Here is a 13,871-nt window from a genome sequence, read left to right as displayed (position 1 = left end):
AACTTCTAGCAAAAATAAAACTTAAAAAACGCAAATTCCCATTCAAATGAAAATTTCAGTTTACTGAGACTGGGTAAATTGAAATTAAAGCCTACTCTTAACTGTTGGCACACTTTTACATGTAAACCAATAACCTGACCTAAGGTTGGTTATGTAAGAATCCTCTATTTTAATTTTTCCATGGAGGTAACGGGAGATACTTTACTGTGGAATGTCTACTGCACACTGAATGTAGTATGTCACTTACCTGATAGCACTAATTACTACTGCCTATGCATTTCGGCATTTACTGGAAGCTGTACACTAAGAAAGGAAATCTAAAACCTGCGAAAGTGGTCGTTTGTGTGCGAAAAAAATAGGAGCCATAAGAAATAGCAGTCTAATTGTATTGACTGGAAAATCCTTTACCTTTTCAGATCATAATCAAGGAATAACATAAAAGATAAAAGTTGATCTTCTCAACTTAAGATATGTACTTTATATGCTAACGTTTCATTAAAAAAATTAAAACTCTCTGAAGCATTCAACTTTTAAAATAGTTCTAAGTTCCAAAACCTTGATTCCAGCTGAATGAACAAGTCACAAACGTTGCAGGAGACAGTGGATAACGAATCGTTTGGGATATAAGAAAAATGATGTTAATTCCTTTGACTCCTTATTAGTGGAATTGATTTTTTTTTTTTTTTTTTTTTTGAGACGGAGTCTCGCTCTGTCGCCCAGGCTGGAGTGCAGTGGCGCGACATCGGCTCACCGCAATCTCCGCCTCCCGGGTTCAAGCGATTCTCCTGCCTCAGCCTCCTGAGTAGCTGGGATTACAGGCGTGCGCACCACGCCCAGCTAATTTTTGTATTATTAGTAGAGACGGGGGTTTCACCATGTTGGTCAGGCTGGTCTCGAACTCCTGAGCTCGTGATCCGCCCGGCTCGAGCCTCCCAAAGTGCTGGGATTACAGGCGTGAGCCACCGCGCCCGGCGTGGAGTTGATTTTATATCCACTACTCTTGGCTTAAGTTTACTTATCTGTCTACTGGTGAGAAAGCATCTGATATTCTGAAGGGTCCCTGTCGTGTAAATCGTGTATTAAATCCTAAGGGTTTATTGAGCACCTAACAATTTGTTTTCCAACTCGAGGACGTTCCCAGATCGAGGCAAAGGCCAATCTCAGCGTCCCCTTTTCCGTTTAGTCTCTCCAGCCCCCGTCCCCACCCACAGGCAGGACCAATTCCGGGGCGGAGAAGTCGTGCTGTCGCTAGGCCTCCCAAGTGTGTAAGCATGTGGCAGAGAAGGGAAAAGAAGGGAAGTCACATTCTGACTACAGGCCTGGGCACTTGCTATCCGTGGGGACAAAATGTCACCAGTGGCAGCAAATAGCGAGAAAAAGTGCAGCGCACTAGGGAAACAGCGCGTCCGCCGGCGCGACACCGCAGTTTGGGCGCCGACACCCTCCGCGCCCTGGTCCCTGAACTTTACCTGGAGCTTATCCCGGTCAGGCCCGATCTCGAAAACGAGGGCTCCTCAGCGCGAAGGCAGGACCCAGCTCCATTAAAGCTCTCGGGCAGGGGTCCCCTCTACCCACTGAAGCGATAGCCAGTAGGGTATCCCTAAACCACCACCACAACCACCCCTCAATCCCGGAACGCCCCCAACACCTGCCCGGCCGCTGCTGCTCTCACGATAATTCTCGGGCCAGTCACCCGTCAGTCCTATCCACGCCTTCCTTCTCTGACCAATCATGGAGGAATGGTGGGTGGAGTTTTGCTTTTGAGCGGAGAGCGGGGCCTTCAATCTTGGCTATTTGGCGCCTGGGATGGGCGGAGCTGAAGTGGGCTGGGGCGGGGCTGGGGCGGGGCTAGATTGGGGAGAGGGGCAGGGCACGCTCCAGTTCTCGCGATACTGGAGACCAGGAAGACGCCTGCAGAGCCGGGCTGCTGGTGCAGCAGAGGCTGAGGCATCAGGTGCAGCTGCATCCAGATCTCCTGCCTTGGAACCTACTCCTTGTCTTCAAGTCGGGAGGAAGGAGGTGGTCAGGCCAGGGCTGTGGAGGTGCGCTGTGTCCCCTGAGGCCTAGAAGATTCGGGCTGCGGCCTGTCGGAGCCAGTCAGGGAGGCGCCCACACTCCTGACAGGATAAGATGGCGGCGATGGCGCCTGGAGGTAGTGGCAGTGGTGGCGGCGTGAATCCATTTCTCAGCGATTCGGATGAGGACGATGACGAGGTAGCGGCAACAGAGGAACGGCGGGCAGTACTTCGGCTGGGTGCCGGAAGTGGCCTAGATCCTGGCTCTGCGGGCTCGCTGTCGCCACAGGATCCCGTGGCCTTAGGAAGCAGTGCGCGGCCAGGGCTCCCTGGGGAGGCATCGGCGGCTGCAGTGGCCCTGGGGGGCACCGGGGAGACCCCGGCCCGATTGTCAATTGATGCGATCGCTGCTCAGCTGTTGCGCGATCAATACTTGCTGACCGCCCTGGAGCTGCATACCGAGCTGTTAGAGAGTGGCCGGGAGTTGCCTCGGCTGCGCGACTACTTCTCCAATCCAGGCAACTTCGAGAGGCAAAGTGGAACCCCGCCGGGGATGGGGGCGCCAGGGGTCCCAGGAGCAGCCGGCGTTGGGGGCGCTGGAGGTCGGGAACCGAGTACAACGTCGGGCGGGGGACAGCTCAGTAAGTGGACGCAGCCTGTCACACTCCGGCAGGGTTGTTGGGATTGTAAGGAGTTACTGTAGGGGAGTGGGGTATTTCTGCGTGGGTCCCGAGGATAGGGGCATTTTAAGGAACGAGAGTATTGGGGTGGGGGCGCTCTTTTGCGGTGGAAGCCAAAGGATCAGGCAGTGACTGTTCTCTCTTCCTGCCTCCAACCCTTGGCTGGTGTTGCACTTGGCTCCTGGCTCCCCTATTGGTGTCAATATCTGTAAAATATCAAGAGTTTCTAGTTCACTGGCTATTACGGGACTCCAGAAGGTTCCCTTTTATACTAGTTTATTGCTTTAAGCATTTTTTCCTTTTTCCAGTTACCTGAATCACACTACCAGGAAATAGTGTTACCTGAATTGCCTGCAGTAGTTCTTTGAGTCTGAGCCAGGAGAGAAAGAATAGGACACATTGCTGCTGTCTCTGAAAAGTCAGATGTACTTAAGACCCTTTGTCTTTGGGACGACTTTTTCACCGCCAAAACTGGGTTTTCTGCTGCACAAAATTTGTTCTGCTGAAATAAAGTTGATGTAATTCAGTTTCAATGCTTTAATTTCAGTAATGTTCAAAATTACAGGAAATCCAAGGAGCAAGGCAGACAGGTTCTACCAGGAGTCTTTCTCACCATCCCACCACCTTGCAGGCTTTTCTCTCTGCATTAGATAGGAGTTGACCTTTTTACCTGGTTGGAATCATTTTTAGCAACATAGAGTAATCCCACATATTTGTAAGCATCTCTTATGGCTTGAAAACTTATTGTCAAAGATGTACTGTACTGTATGTAGGATTCCCAGTGTCTCCCTTTTGGGAGGTATCTTAAAATATTCACTTACTAATGTATGGTGATGTTTTAGTATGAGGCCGTATATTAATTCTATATTAACAAGTGTTCATATAGTATTTTTAAACTGCAGCCTAATTGATTTTTTTTTAAATCACTATGCTTTTGAATAGTGCCAGAGACTTAAATTGTCAAACGTAGACATGGTGGAAGCTTAGGGAGTGCATTTTCTATCAAGGTGAATCTTAAATATATTTCCCCCTTGGATATGGGATATAATTTCCTTACTCAATATGTAGGATAATCTTCTTTTTCGGGAAAAGATTTTCTCATTGCTGACCTTTAAGACTAAAAATCAGACAGCAGTGTAACAAAATTGTTATGTGTGGTGGTGGTGGTGTTTGTTTTTATTTATTTTTATTTATTTATTTATTGGTTTTTGTGTTATTTCTAAGATTTCTAAATTATCTCATGATTTTTCACCAGACAAGGTCTAGCTAAGATGTCACCTTTGTAAATGCTTCCTCCAGGTGGTTGCTTGACTTCTTTCATTGTACCCCCTTCAAACCTCCGTCATAGCCTTTAGCCCGTTTGTGTGTGATTTGTTGGCAATGCCATTTTTCTCCATTGGTCAGTTCTTCACGGACATTTTTATAGTAAATTCCTCACGCTTTGCTCAGTCCCTGGCCTGTTGATGAACATAACTGAATTGTATCTGCTATGTTTTCAACCGTATTAATACGGTGAAATGGATTATTCCTTACTTGATAACTTTATTCATTTAATTTTAAAGAATTTCTTGACCTTTTCACCCTGTCTTAGTAGGGTTATCATAGCATTGTTTCTAGTGAAAATTCATCCTTGCAGACTTTTGTATTGAAAGAATTATAATTGAGCTCAGTAAATAGTTCAGCAGTGTTTTAGAGTAAAACTTTACTTCTAAGTACCTTTGCATTACACATTTTTATGGTTTCTTGAAATAACTAGAGTCTTATGATCAAATATCACAATTAAATATTCATGTGCACCTGTGCTTTTCTAAGATCCTCATTTATCTGTACCTGTTTTAGGTACTGGATATATATGTGTGTGTGTCTGTCTCTGTGTGTGTGTGTACACATAAAGGTTATTAAATTTTTAGTTAATACTAAGCAAATGAACAACAGGGCAAAAAATTCAAAATTATCCATAATCCCACAAATGGTATTGGTTTTTCCTGTCTTTAATGGTAGTTGCCTTACCAGTCTTTTCTGTGCATGTATTTTAAAAAACAAAAAATGGATTAAACTGTTTAACATAGTTTTATACAGGCATTATAGTTTTTAGCATCAACTTGGATGTAAAATTTGCATACAGTAAAATTTACACTTTTTAAGTGTATGCAATTTGGTGAGTTTTGACAAGTCAGTCACTACCACAATTAAAATACAGAACATCGGCAGGGTGTGGTGGCTCACGCCTGTAATCCCAACCCTTTGGGAGGCCTAGGCAGGCAGATCACAAGGTCAGAAGTTCGAGGCCAGTCTGGCCAACATGGTGAAATACCTTCTCTACTAAAATTACTAAAATTAGCCAGGCGTGGTGGTGGGCACCTGTAATCCCAGCTACATGGGAGGCTGAGGCAGGAGAATTGCTTGAACCCAGGCAGCGGAGGTTGCAGTAAGCCGAGATCGTGCCACTGCACTCCAGCCTGGGCAACAGAGCGAGACTCCATCTCAAAAATAAATAAATAAATAAATAAAAATAAAATAAAATGTAGAGCATTTTTATTATCCCCAGAATTCCTTCATTCAATATCCTTACTTCCATCTAAACCACCACTGATCACTTAGAACAGAATTTCTCAACCTGGGCCTGGGCACTCTCAACATTTTGGGCCTGGTAATGCTTTGCCGTGGCTGCTGGCCTGTGTATTATAGAATGTTTAACAGCATCCCTGACCTCTACCCACCAGATCCCTGTAGCAACCACCCCCATACCTATGCCACCCCAGTTATGACAACCAAAAATGTCTCCAGCATTGCCCAGGGAAGGGGAGGGCATAATTTCCCCAGTTGAGAACTACTTCTGTAGATAAGTTTTGCCAGTTCTAAAATTCCATGTAAATAGAATCATAGAACGTATTTTTTTGTGTGTCTGCCTTCTTTTGCTCAGAATGTTTTTAAAAGTCATCTGTGTCTTTGTGTGTATTTCTAGATCATTCCTTTTTGGTTTTATCCCTGAAAGGGGGGGATAAAAACATTTGTGTTTTTTCAGACATTTGTGTTTTTTCCAGTTTTGTGTTATTATAAAGAAAGCTCCCATTTACGTCTTTGTAAGAAACTGCCAAATTGTTTTCCAAAATGGACCATTTAAAATTTCCGCCACCAATGTATAAGAGTTCCAGTTTCTGTACATCTCCTAAACACTTGGTATTTTCAGGGTTTTTAATCTGTCATTTTAGTAAGAATTTTAGCAGTATCTTATCGTGGCTTTAATTCCTTTCTCCCTGATGACTAATGATTTTGAGGTCCTTTTCCTATGCCTTTAGTTTTTTATGAAATGCCTATTTTTTATGAAATGCCTATTCAATCTTTTGCTCTCTTTTTTTCCCCTTCAACTTCCAGGGTACATGTGCAGGGTGTACAGGTTGGTTACATAGGTAGACATGCGTCATAGTGGTTTGCTGCACAGATTAACCCATCACCTAGATATTACGCCTGCTAATATTTCCTAATAGCAGGAAAATTAGCTATTTTTCCTGATGCTCTCCCCGTCATCCCCCATGTCCATGTGTTCTCATCGTTCAGCTCCTACTTATAAATGAGAACATGTGGTGTTTGGTTTTCTGTTCCTGTGTTAGTTTGCTGAGGATAATGGCTCCCAGCTCCATCTATGTGCCTACAAAGAACATGATCCTGTTGCTTTTTATGGCTGGCTGCATAGTATTCCATGGTGTACATGTATCACATTTTCTTTATCCAGTTTATCATTGATGGGCATTTGGGTTGATTCCCATGTCTTTCCTATTGTGAATAGTGCTGCAATGAAGATATACATGTGTGTATCTGTATAATAGAATGATTTACATTCCTTTGGGCATATACCCAGTAATGAGATTGCTGGGTCAAATGGTATTTCTGGTTCTAGGTCTTAGAGGAATTGCCACACTGTCTTCCACAATGGTTTAACTACTTTACAGTCCCACCAATAGTGTAAAAGCGTTCCTATTTCTCTGCAACCTCTCCAGTGTCTGTTGTTTCTTGACTTTAATAATCACCATTCTGACTGGCCTAAGATGGCATTTCATTGTGGTTTTGATTTGCATTTCTCTAATGATCAGTGGTGTTGAGCTTTTTTTCATATGCTTGTTGGCCGTGTGAATGTCTTCTTTTGAGAAATGTTCGTTCATGTCCTTTGCCCACTTTTTAATGGGATTATTTGTTTTTTCTTGTAAATTTGTTTAAATTCCTTGTAGACTATGGATGTTAGATCTTTATCAGATGGATAGATTGCAAACATTTTCTCCCATTCTGTAGGTTGTCTGTTCTCTCTGATAGTTTATTTTGCTGTGCAGAAGCTCTTAGGTTTAATTAGATCCCATTTGCCAATTTCTACTTTTGTTGCAATTGCTTTTGGCATTTTTGGCATGAAATCTTTGCCCGTGCCTATGTCCTGAATGGTATTGCCTAGATTTTCTTCAAGGGTTTTCATAATTTTGGGTTTTACATTTAAGTCTTTAATCCATCTTGAGTTAATTTTTGTGTAAGTTGTAAGGAAGGAGTCCAGTGTCAATTTTCTGCATATAGCTAGCCAGTTCTCCCAGCATTCTATTAAATAGGGAATTCTTTTCCCTTTGCTTGTTTATGTCAAGTTTGTCAAAGATCAGATGGTTAAAGATCAGATGTCTAAGATCAGATGTCAAAGTATCCAGTCTTATTTCTGAGTGCTCTCTTCTGTTCCATTGGTCTGTGTCTGTTTTTGTACCAGTACCATGCTGTTTTGATTACTGTAACCTTGTAGTATAGTCTGAAGTCAGGTAGCGTGATGCTTCCAGCTTTGTTCTTTTTGCTGATGATTGTCTTGGCTATATGGGTTCTTTTTTGGTTCCATAGGAATTTTAAAAGTTTTTTCTAATTCTATGAAGAATGTCGATGGTAGTTAAATGGGAATAGCATTGAATCTATAAATTACTTTGGGCAGTGTAGCCATTTTCATGATATTGATTCTTCCTATCCATGAGCATCCATTTGTTGTGTTGTCTCTGATTTCCTTTAGCAGTAGTTTGTAGTTCTTGAAGAGGTCCTTCACTTCCTTTGTTAGCTGCATTCCTAGGTCTTTTATTCTCTTTGTAGCAATTATGAATGGGAGTTCATTCATGATTTGGCTCTCTGGTTGTCTGTCGTTGGTGTGTAGGAATCCCTGTGATATTTGCACGTTGATTTTGTTTCCTGAGACTTTGCTGTAGTTGCCTATCAGCTTAAGAAGTTTTGGGGCTGAAACAATGGGGTTTTCTAGATACAGGATTATGTCATCTGCAAACAAAGACAATTTAACTTCCTCGCCTCCTATTTGAATACCCTTCATTTCTTTCTCTTGCCTGATCCCTGGCCAGAACTTCCAATACCATGTTGAATAGGAGTAGTGAGAGGGTATCCTTGTCTTGTGCTGGTTTTCAAGGGGATTGCTTCCAGCTTTTACCCATTCAGTATGATATTGGCTGTGGGTTTGTCATATATGGCTCTTATTATTTTGAGGTGTGTTCTTTCAATACCTGGTGTATTGAGAGTTTTTAACATAAAGGAATGTTGAATTTTATCAAAGGCCTTTTCTGCATCTGTTGAGATAATCATGTAGTTTTTGTCTTTAGTTCCGTTTATGTGATGAATTACATTACTGATCTGTGTATGTTGAACCAATCTTGCAACTCAGGGATGAAACCAACTTGATTGTAGTGAATAAACTTTTTGACGTGCTGCTGCATTCGATTTGCCAGTATTTTATTGAGGATTTTTGCATTGATGTTCATCAGGGATATTATTTTGCCCTTTTTAAAATTAGGTTGTTTACATGTTGGTTTTGTTTCATTATTGAGTTGTAAGAGTTCTCTATATGTCCATTATCAAATGTGAATTTTGCGAATATTTTCTTCCAGTCTGATTTGCTTTTGTATTTTCTTAATGATGTGTCTCAGACCAGGCGCAGTGGCTCACACCTGTAATCCCAGCACTTTGGGAGGATGAAGTGAGCAGATGGTTTGAGCCCAGGAGTGTGAGACCAGCCTGGGCAACATGACAAAACTCCATCACTACAAAAAAAAAAAATACAAAAATTAGCCGTGCGTGGTGGCCTATGCCTGTGATCCCAGCTACTTGAGAGGCTCAGATAGGAGGATCGCTTGAGCCCAGGTGGCCGAGGCTGCAGTGAGCCATGATGATACCACTGCACTGCCTGGGTGAAAGAACGAGATCCTGTATCAAAAAAAAAAAAAAAACAAAAACCAGTGTGTCTTGTGAACAAAAGCTTTTGATTTCGTCAAATCCAATTGACTGTTTTTTTCTTTAATAATTTATGTTCTGTATCTCCTTTTAAGAAATATTTGCCTACCCCAGAGTTGCAAAGATTTTCTCTTACAAGTTTTATACTTTCGACTTTTACAATTAGGTCTATGATGGCAGGAACTGTATTTTAATGAAGGTATCATAAAGGAGAAAAGAAATATTTCTTAAATATTCCTCCTATAAACATGCAGACATTTATAGTACAAACTTTAGTACAGTTTTAAAATACTTGTATAAAACTGTGCTCAGTACTGTATTCGGAAGATTTCAGCAAAGCTCCTGATCATACAAATTATATTGTCTAGGACAGGGCTACTGCCTATTTTTAGAGGTCCTCTATATATTCAGTTTTAGCATGTCGATTGATACTACTTGGGTGTGATTTTATAATAATAAGCACTTGTTGGCCAATTGTAAACGGTTTAAAGATTGGTAGTATAGATTATCTAAAACATTATTTTGATTTGTTTTTGTATATGTGTTTTTGATATGTGTCTGATCTGAAAATTCAGAATACTTCAGAACAATAAATGTATAATAAAAAGTGATTTTCTTTATTTAATGATGTTTAAGAACAATATAATCTTATTATTAACCTTTATAATTTTAGATTTAGTGAATTATTTCCCTAAAACTGTTGACTTGAGTTAATACTGTAATACAGTTGTGCTTTTAAACATACTTTAAGAAGTCTTCATACTGTTTAATTTTTTTTCTTGATTATAAGAATAATCCATATTTATAAAACATTCAAATATGAACAGGATATATAGCTTTATAAGTTTGATATTTTCAATAGAATTTCTATTAACTGAATAAAATTACTTTTAAGAGATATTCTAAGGAAACCTCAGTTTTGGATAAATTCTTGTAGCATCATTGTAATGTTCCTACTAAATTTACACGATGAACCAATTAGATCTTTTATATGGAATATTATTTGCTGGAATATACACACACTCTGTGTGTGTGCATGTATGTACCCTGTATTTCTGCCAGGTGAGCCAGGATAGCTTCTATTCAGTAATTACTTTGTTTTCTAGTTACAATGCAAGATAAAAATTGTGGTAATGACATTGATTAACACTGAGCAGGTTATAGTAACTTAGCAAGAGTAACGCTTTTTCTGTTTGAAGCATTAGGGCTCTAATCAAAATTAGACTGTAATTTCTTAAGATTAACCCAGTTCTTTGCACAATAGAGATGTAATGCGATCAAGTGGAGAGGGCAACTAACATGCCTTTTGGTGATAGATTTCTTTTACTATGCCTTCAAATTTTTATAAGGCAGCTAATCAGGAGGTAGGCATTTATGTTTGAATGTAATCATTTCACTTGTGAGCTTGTAGCCTTCCAAAATCATCTTCCTTTTTTTTTTTTTTTTTTTTTTTTTAAGACGGAGTCTCCTTCTGTGGCCAGGCTGGAGTGCAGTGGTGCAATCTTGGCTCACTGCAACCTCCACCTCTCCGGTTCAAGCAGTTCTCCTACCTCAGCCTCCCGAATACCTAGGACTACAGGCGTGCGCCACCTCACTCAGCTAATTTTTGTATTTTTGGTAGAGACCGGGTTTCACCACGTTGGCCAGGCTGGTCTCAAACTTCTGACCTCATGTGATCCGCCAACCTCGGCCTCCCAAAGTGCTGGGATTACAAGCGTGAGCCACCGTGCCTGACCTAAAATCTTCCTTTCATGATCCGACCTATCGTTTCTCAGAACTCTGAGAGCATATATCCAACTATGCCCAGTGTTCCTTTCCTAGTATCGCCAACACTAAGATGTAAGATGTCACGATTGCTTTCTTACAAAGTTTTCATCCCTTCTACTTTATAAAGTAGTTCCCCTCTGTTAAGTTGGGATTGGATTTAGTGTTTTCTCTGCTTTCTGAGAGAGAAAACACCAGCGCAATATTTTTTTTTTCCTTTTTTTTTTCTTTTTTTTTTTTTTTTTTTTTGAGACATAGTCTCCCTCTGTCGGCCAGACTGGAGTGCAGTGGCGCAATCTCGGCTCGCTGCAACCTCTGCCTCCTGGGTACAAGTGACTCTGGTGCCTCAGCCTCCTCAGTAGCTGGGATTACAAGCCCCTACCACCATGCCTGGCTAATTTTTGTGTTTTTGGTAGAGATTAGATTTTGCCATGTTGGCCAGGCATGTCTTGAATTCCTGGCCTCAAGTGATCCACCTGCCTCGGCCTCCCAAAGTGCTGGGATTACAGGCGTGAGCCACTGCGCACGGCCCCATCACAACATTTCTAAAATTTATTAACTTCACTGCTTTTACCTGAATTAGACTTTCCACTATTCTCTGGGCCATAGACATTCCTAAATATATCTACTGTGTAACTGTCATTTTTCTTTCCTATGTCTTTCCAATTGTTTCAAATTTATTTCTGTGGAAATTTAGTTAGATATCATCCCTGCTTGGCATGGTGGCCTGAATATAGTTGGTATTCGGTATTTTTACATCGATATATTTATTAAACATTGTGATAAGTTAAGGATTGCAGTGATCTAAAAGTTTAATGCATGTCTTTGAGCTTATGTTCTTGATGGAGAGGTAAGACTAATACCTGAAATAATTTGAGAATAGTCTCCTATGGCAAAGAAAATGTTTACAGAATGTAAACATTCTGATGTAGAAAAACCTTCGTTGATTGTGGAAATGAAATGGGCCTGTGGAGAAAGTAAAAGTTAAGTTTGACCCTCAAGGATGGTTAAAATTTTGAATAAATAGTAACTTTATTATTTGACTATATTTAGACTCTATCCTGAGTAAGAAAAGGAAAAGGAAGTACAGGTGAAAGAAAGATAATAGGTCTTGTATTTTTAATGTTTAAAACATCATCTGGGAACTCCCTGCTTACCATCATCTGCTTACCATATAATAGGGTGATTCCACTGGAGTAGTTGCAAAAATACAATATGACATTTTAGCCTCTTGTGGTACTCTAAAAGGAAGCAAGATAAGGGTATTAATGTGGGAAAACCAACCTTATTTCTGTGAAAAATTAAAATTTTACTTTCTCCTTTTCAAACAAGCAAGTTAGAGCTGGAACTTCAAAATGTTTATTAAAAACCTAGATTGGTGGTTTGGCATTTTTCAGTCAAAAATTAAATTTTGTGTATTTGTTTTTAATTTAGCTTTTAACTGTGCTGTTCCACCCTGTCCTGCAGCTCCCAGCCTCCCAGCCTTGTCTAAAAATACACAGTACTTATATCTGAATTACAAATATCAGTTGAAAAACTTCACATCTATGGTATACTTAGTTTCTACAAACTAAGGAAATCTATATAGGAAAACCTGAACAAGTTGACTGTAAACTGATTAATTTTCTTTAAGAATAGATTCCTCATAGATTTCTGAGAATTGAATACCCGTTACAATTGGATATAGCAATGGTATTTACCAAGATTCAGCGAAAGATAGCGGGATCAAGAAGAATGCCCTAGAGGTGATATGTTTAGATTATAGTAAGATACAGGACAGACATCTCATATTGGTGTGAACAAATAGAGAAATAAGGGCTTCATCAGAGTAGCTGTGGAAACATTTGTGACTGATAAAACAACAGTAGGTCTGTGCCAGACTATACCAACTATATATATTTTATATATATATATTTTTTTTTTTTTTTTTTTGAGACAGAGTCTCGCTCTGTCACCCAGGCTGGAGTGCAGTGTCGTGATCTCGGCTCACTGCAAGCTCCGCCTCCCGGGTTCACGCCATTCTCCTGCCTCAGCCTCCCGAGTAGCTGGGACTACAGGCGCCCGCCACCTCGCCCGGCTACATTTTTTTGTATTTTTTTAGTAGAGACAGGGTTTCACCACTTTAGCCAGGATGGTCTCTATCTCCTGACCTCGTGATCCACCCGTCTCGGCCTCCCAAAGTGCTGGGATTACAGGCTTGAGCCACCGCACCCGGCCACCAACTATAATTTTGATTTCAGCCTATTGTTTGAAGACCACTGGACTTGTACCAATGTCTGATCTTCAATTCTGTCTCTGCCACTTACTAGCTCTTTCACCTGGGGTAAATCACTTCTTAATGCAGAAGGCAAGCCAGGTAGTACAAAATTGATCATTGAAAAATAATTAGAGTGACAAACCATAGCACCACACTAAGTCACAGATGAATAATCCGCCTAAAGCATCACTTCATTTCATCAAGGCACCCACACTGTGTAGCATTAAACTTAATCAAAATTAGGATATTCACATCCTACATGTGATTGTAGGATATCTGGGCAAAGCCCAGGATCAACTAAACCTCAGCTGGCAGCCAGATATAGTCATCAACTGTCCCTCTGCGTGAAATAAACTAACAAGGCCAAATTAGCTTGTGCTCTCTTTTTTTTTAATCTTCAGGGTTTGCTGCATGGCTACTTGTAAGTTTCTGATGTAGTCACGGAGCATGACAAAACCTTAAGGAGGAGTAGAACACAGTTGCAATCATGGGTGTAGCCTTCCAGATTTTCTCACCTATGAAGTCAAAAATCCTCAGCCGTCAGAAATAATATTCGTTTGTTTTTGAAACCAGCTAGTCCTGTTGTGGGTGGGTAAGATTGCTCAAGATAGTATTGTTGACGTTTCTGTTCCTTCTAACCACCTATGAGTGTGTGCTTATGTGCTCCCTTAGTTCAGACTTTAGCTCACATTTATACCGTCAGTTTTAGCCTTATCCTATAGCTTTAATCTCTTCCTCCATTCTTACTCTGACTTGATTTTAAAGAGTTATTCATTCTTGTCATTCTAGCTAAAGTCTTTTAAATAAAATTGCTTCCTCCTGTCCAAAACAAGTTTTTCAAAACTTTTTTAGTAATAAAAAATATATATGACAGAAAAAAAATGTATAAACCTCACTAGGAATTTTTAA

The 13,871-nt window shown here is 40.5% G+C and overlaps 2 protein-coding genes across 3 annotated transcripts in view; one reads left to right on the top strand and one right to left on the bottom strand.

Moving 5' to 3' along the window:
• The window catches only part of PIGN (phosphatidylinositol glycan anchor biosynthesis, class N), a 137,454-nt gene extending 135,772 nt beyond the window's left edge, over window positions 1–1,682 (bottom strand). Inside the window, exon 1 of one of the 2 annotated variants that reach the window (XM_011964385.1) lies at window positions 1,470–1,682. The gene's annotated coding sequence lies outside the window, so the exon portion shown is untranslated. The remainder of the gene's footprint in view (window positions 1–1,469) is intronic. The other variant, XM_011964386.1, reaches the window with a different exon arrangement.
• A 191-nt stretch (window positions 1,683–1,873) lies between these two features.
• Window positions 1,874–13,871, top strand: part of KIAA1468 (KIAA1468 ortholog) — a 123,470-nt gene continuing 111,472 nt past the window's right edge. Inside the window, exon 1 of the mRNA XM_011964392.1 lies at window positions 1,874–2,656. Coding sequence (XP_011819782.1) covers window positions 2,131–2,656 — 526 coding nt within the window. The 5' untranslated portion in view covers window positions 1,874–2,130. The remainder of the gene's footprint in view (window positions 2,657–13,871) is intronic.

Source organism: Mandrillus leucophaeus, unplaced genomic scaffold (genome assembly GCF_000951045.1).
Source record: "Mandrillus leucophaeus isolate KB7577 unplaced genomic scaffold, Mleu.le_1.0 Scaffold699, whole genome shotgun sequence".
In the NCBI taxonomy this organism is placed as follows: domain Eukaryota; kingdom Metazoa; phylum Chordata; class Mammalia; order Primates; family Cercopithecidae; genus Mandrillus; species Mandrillus leucophaeus.
The sequence above is the reverse complement of the archived record's forward strand: the minus strand, read 5'-3'. Positions and strand labels throughout refer to the sequence as shown.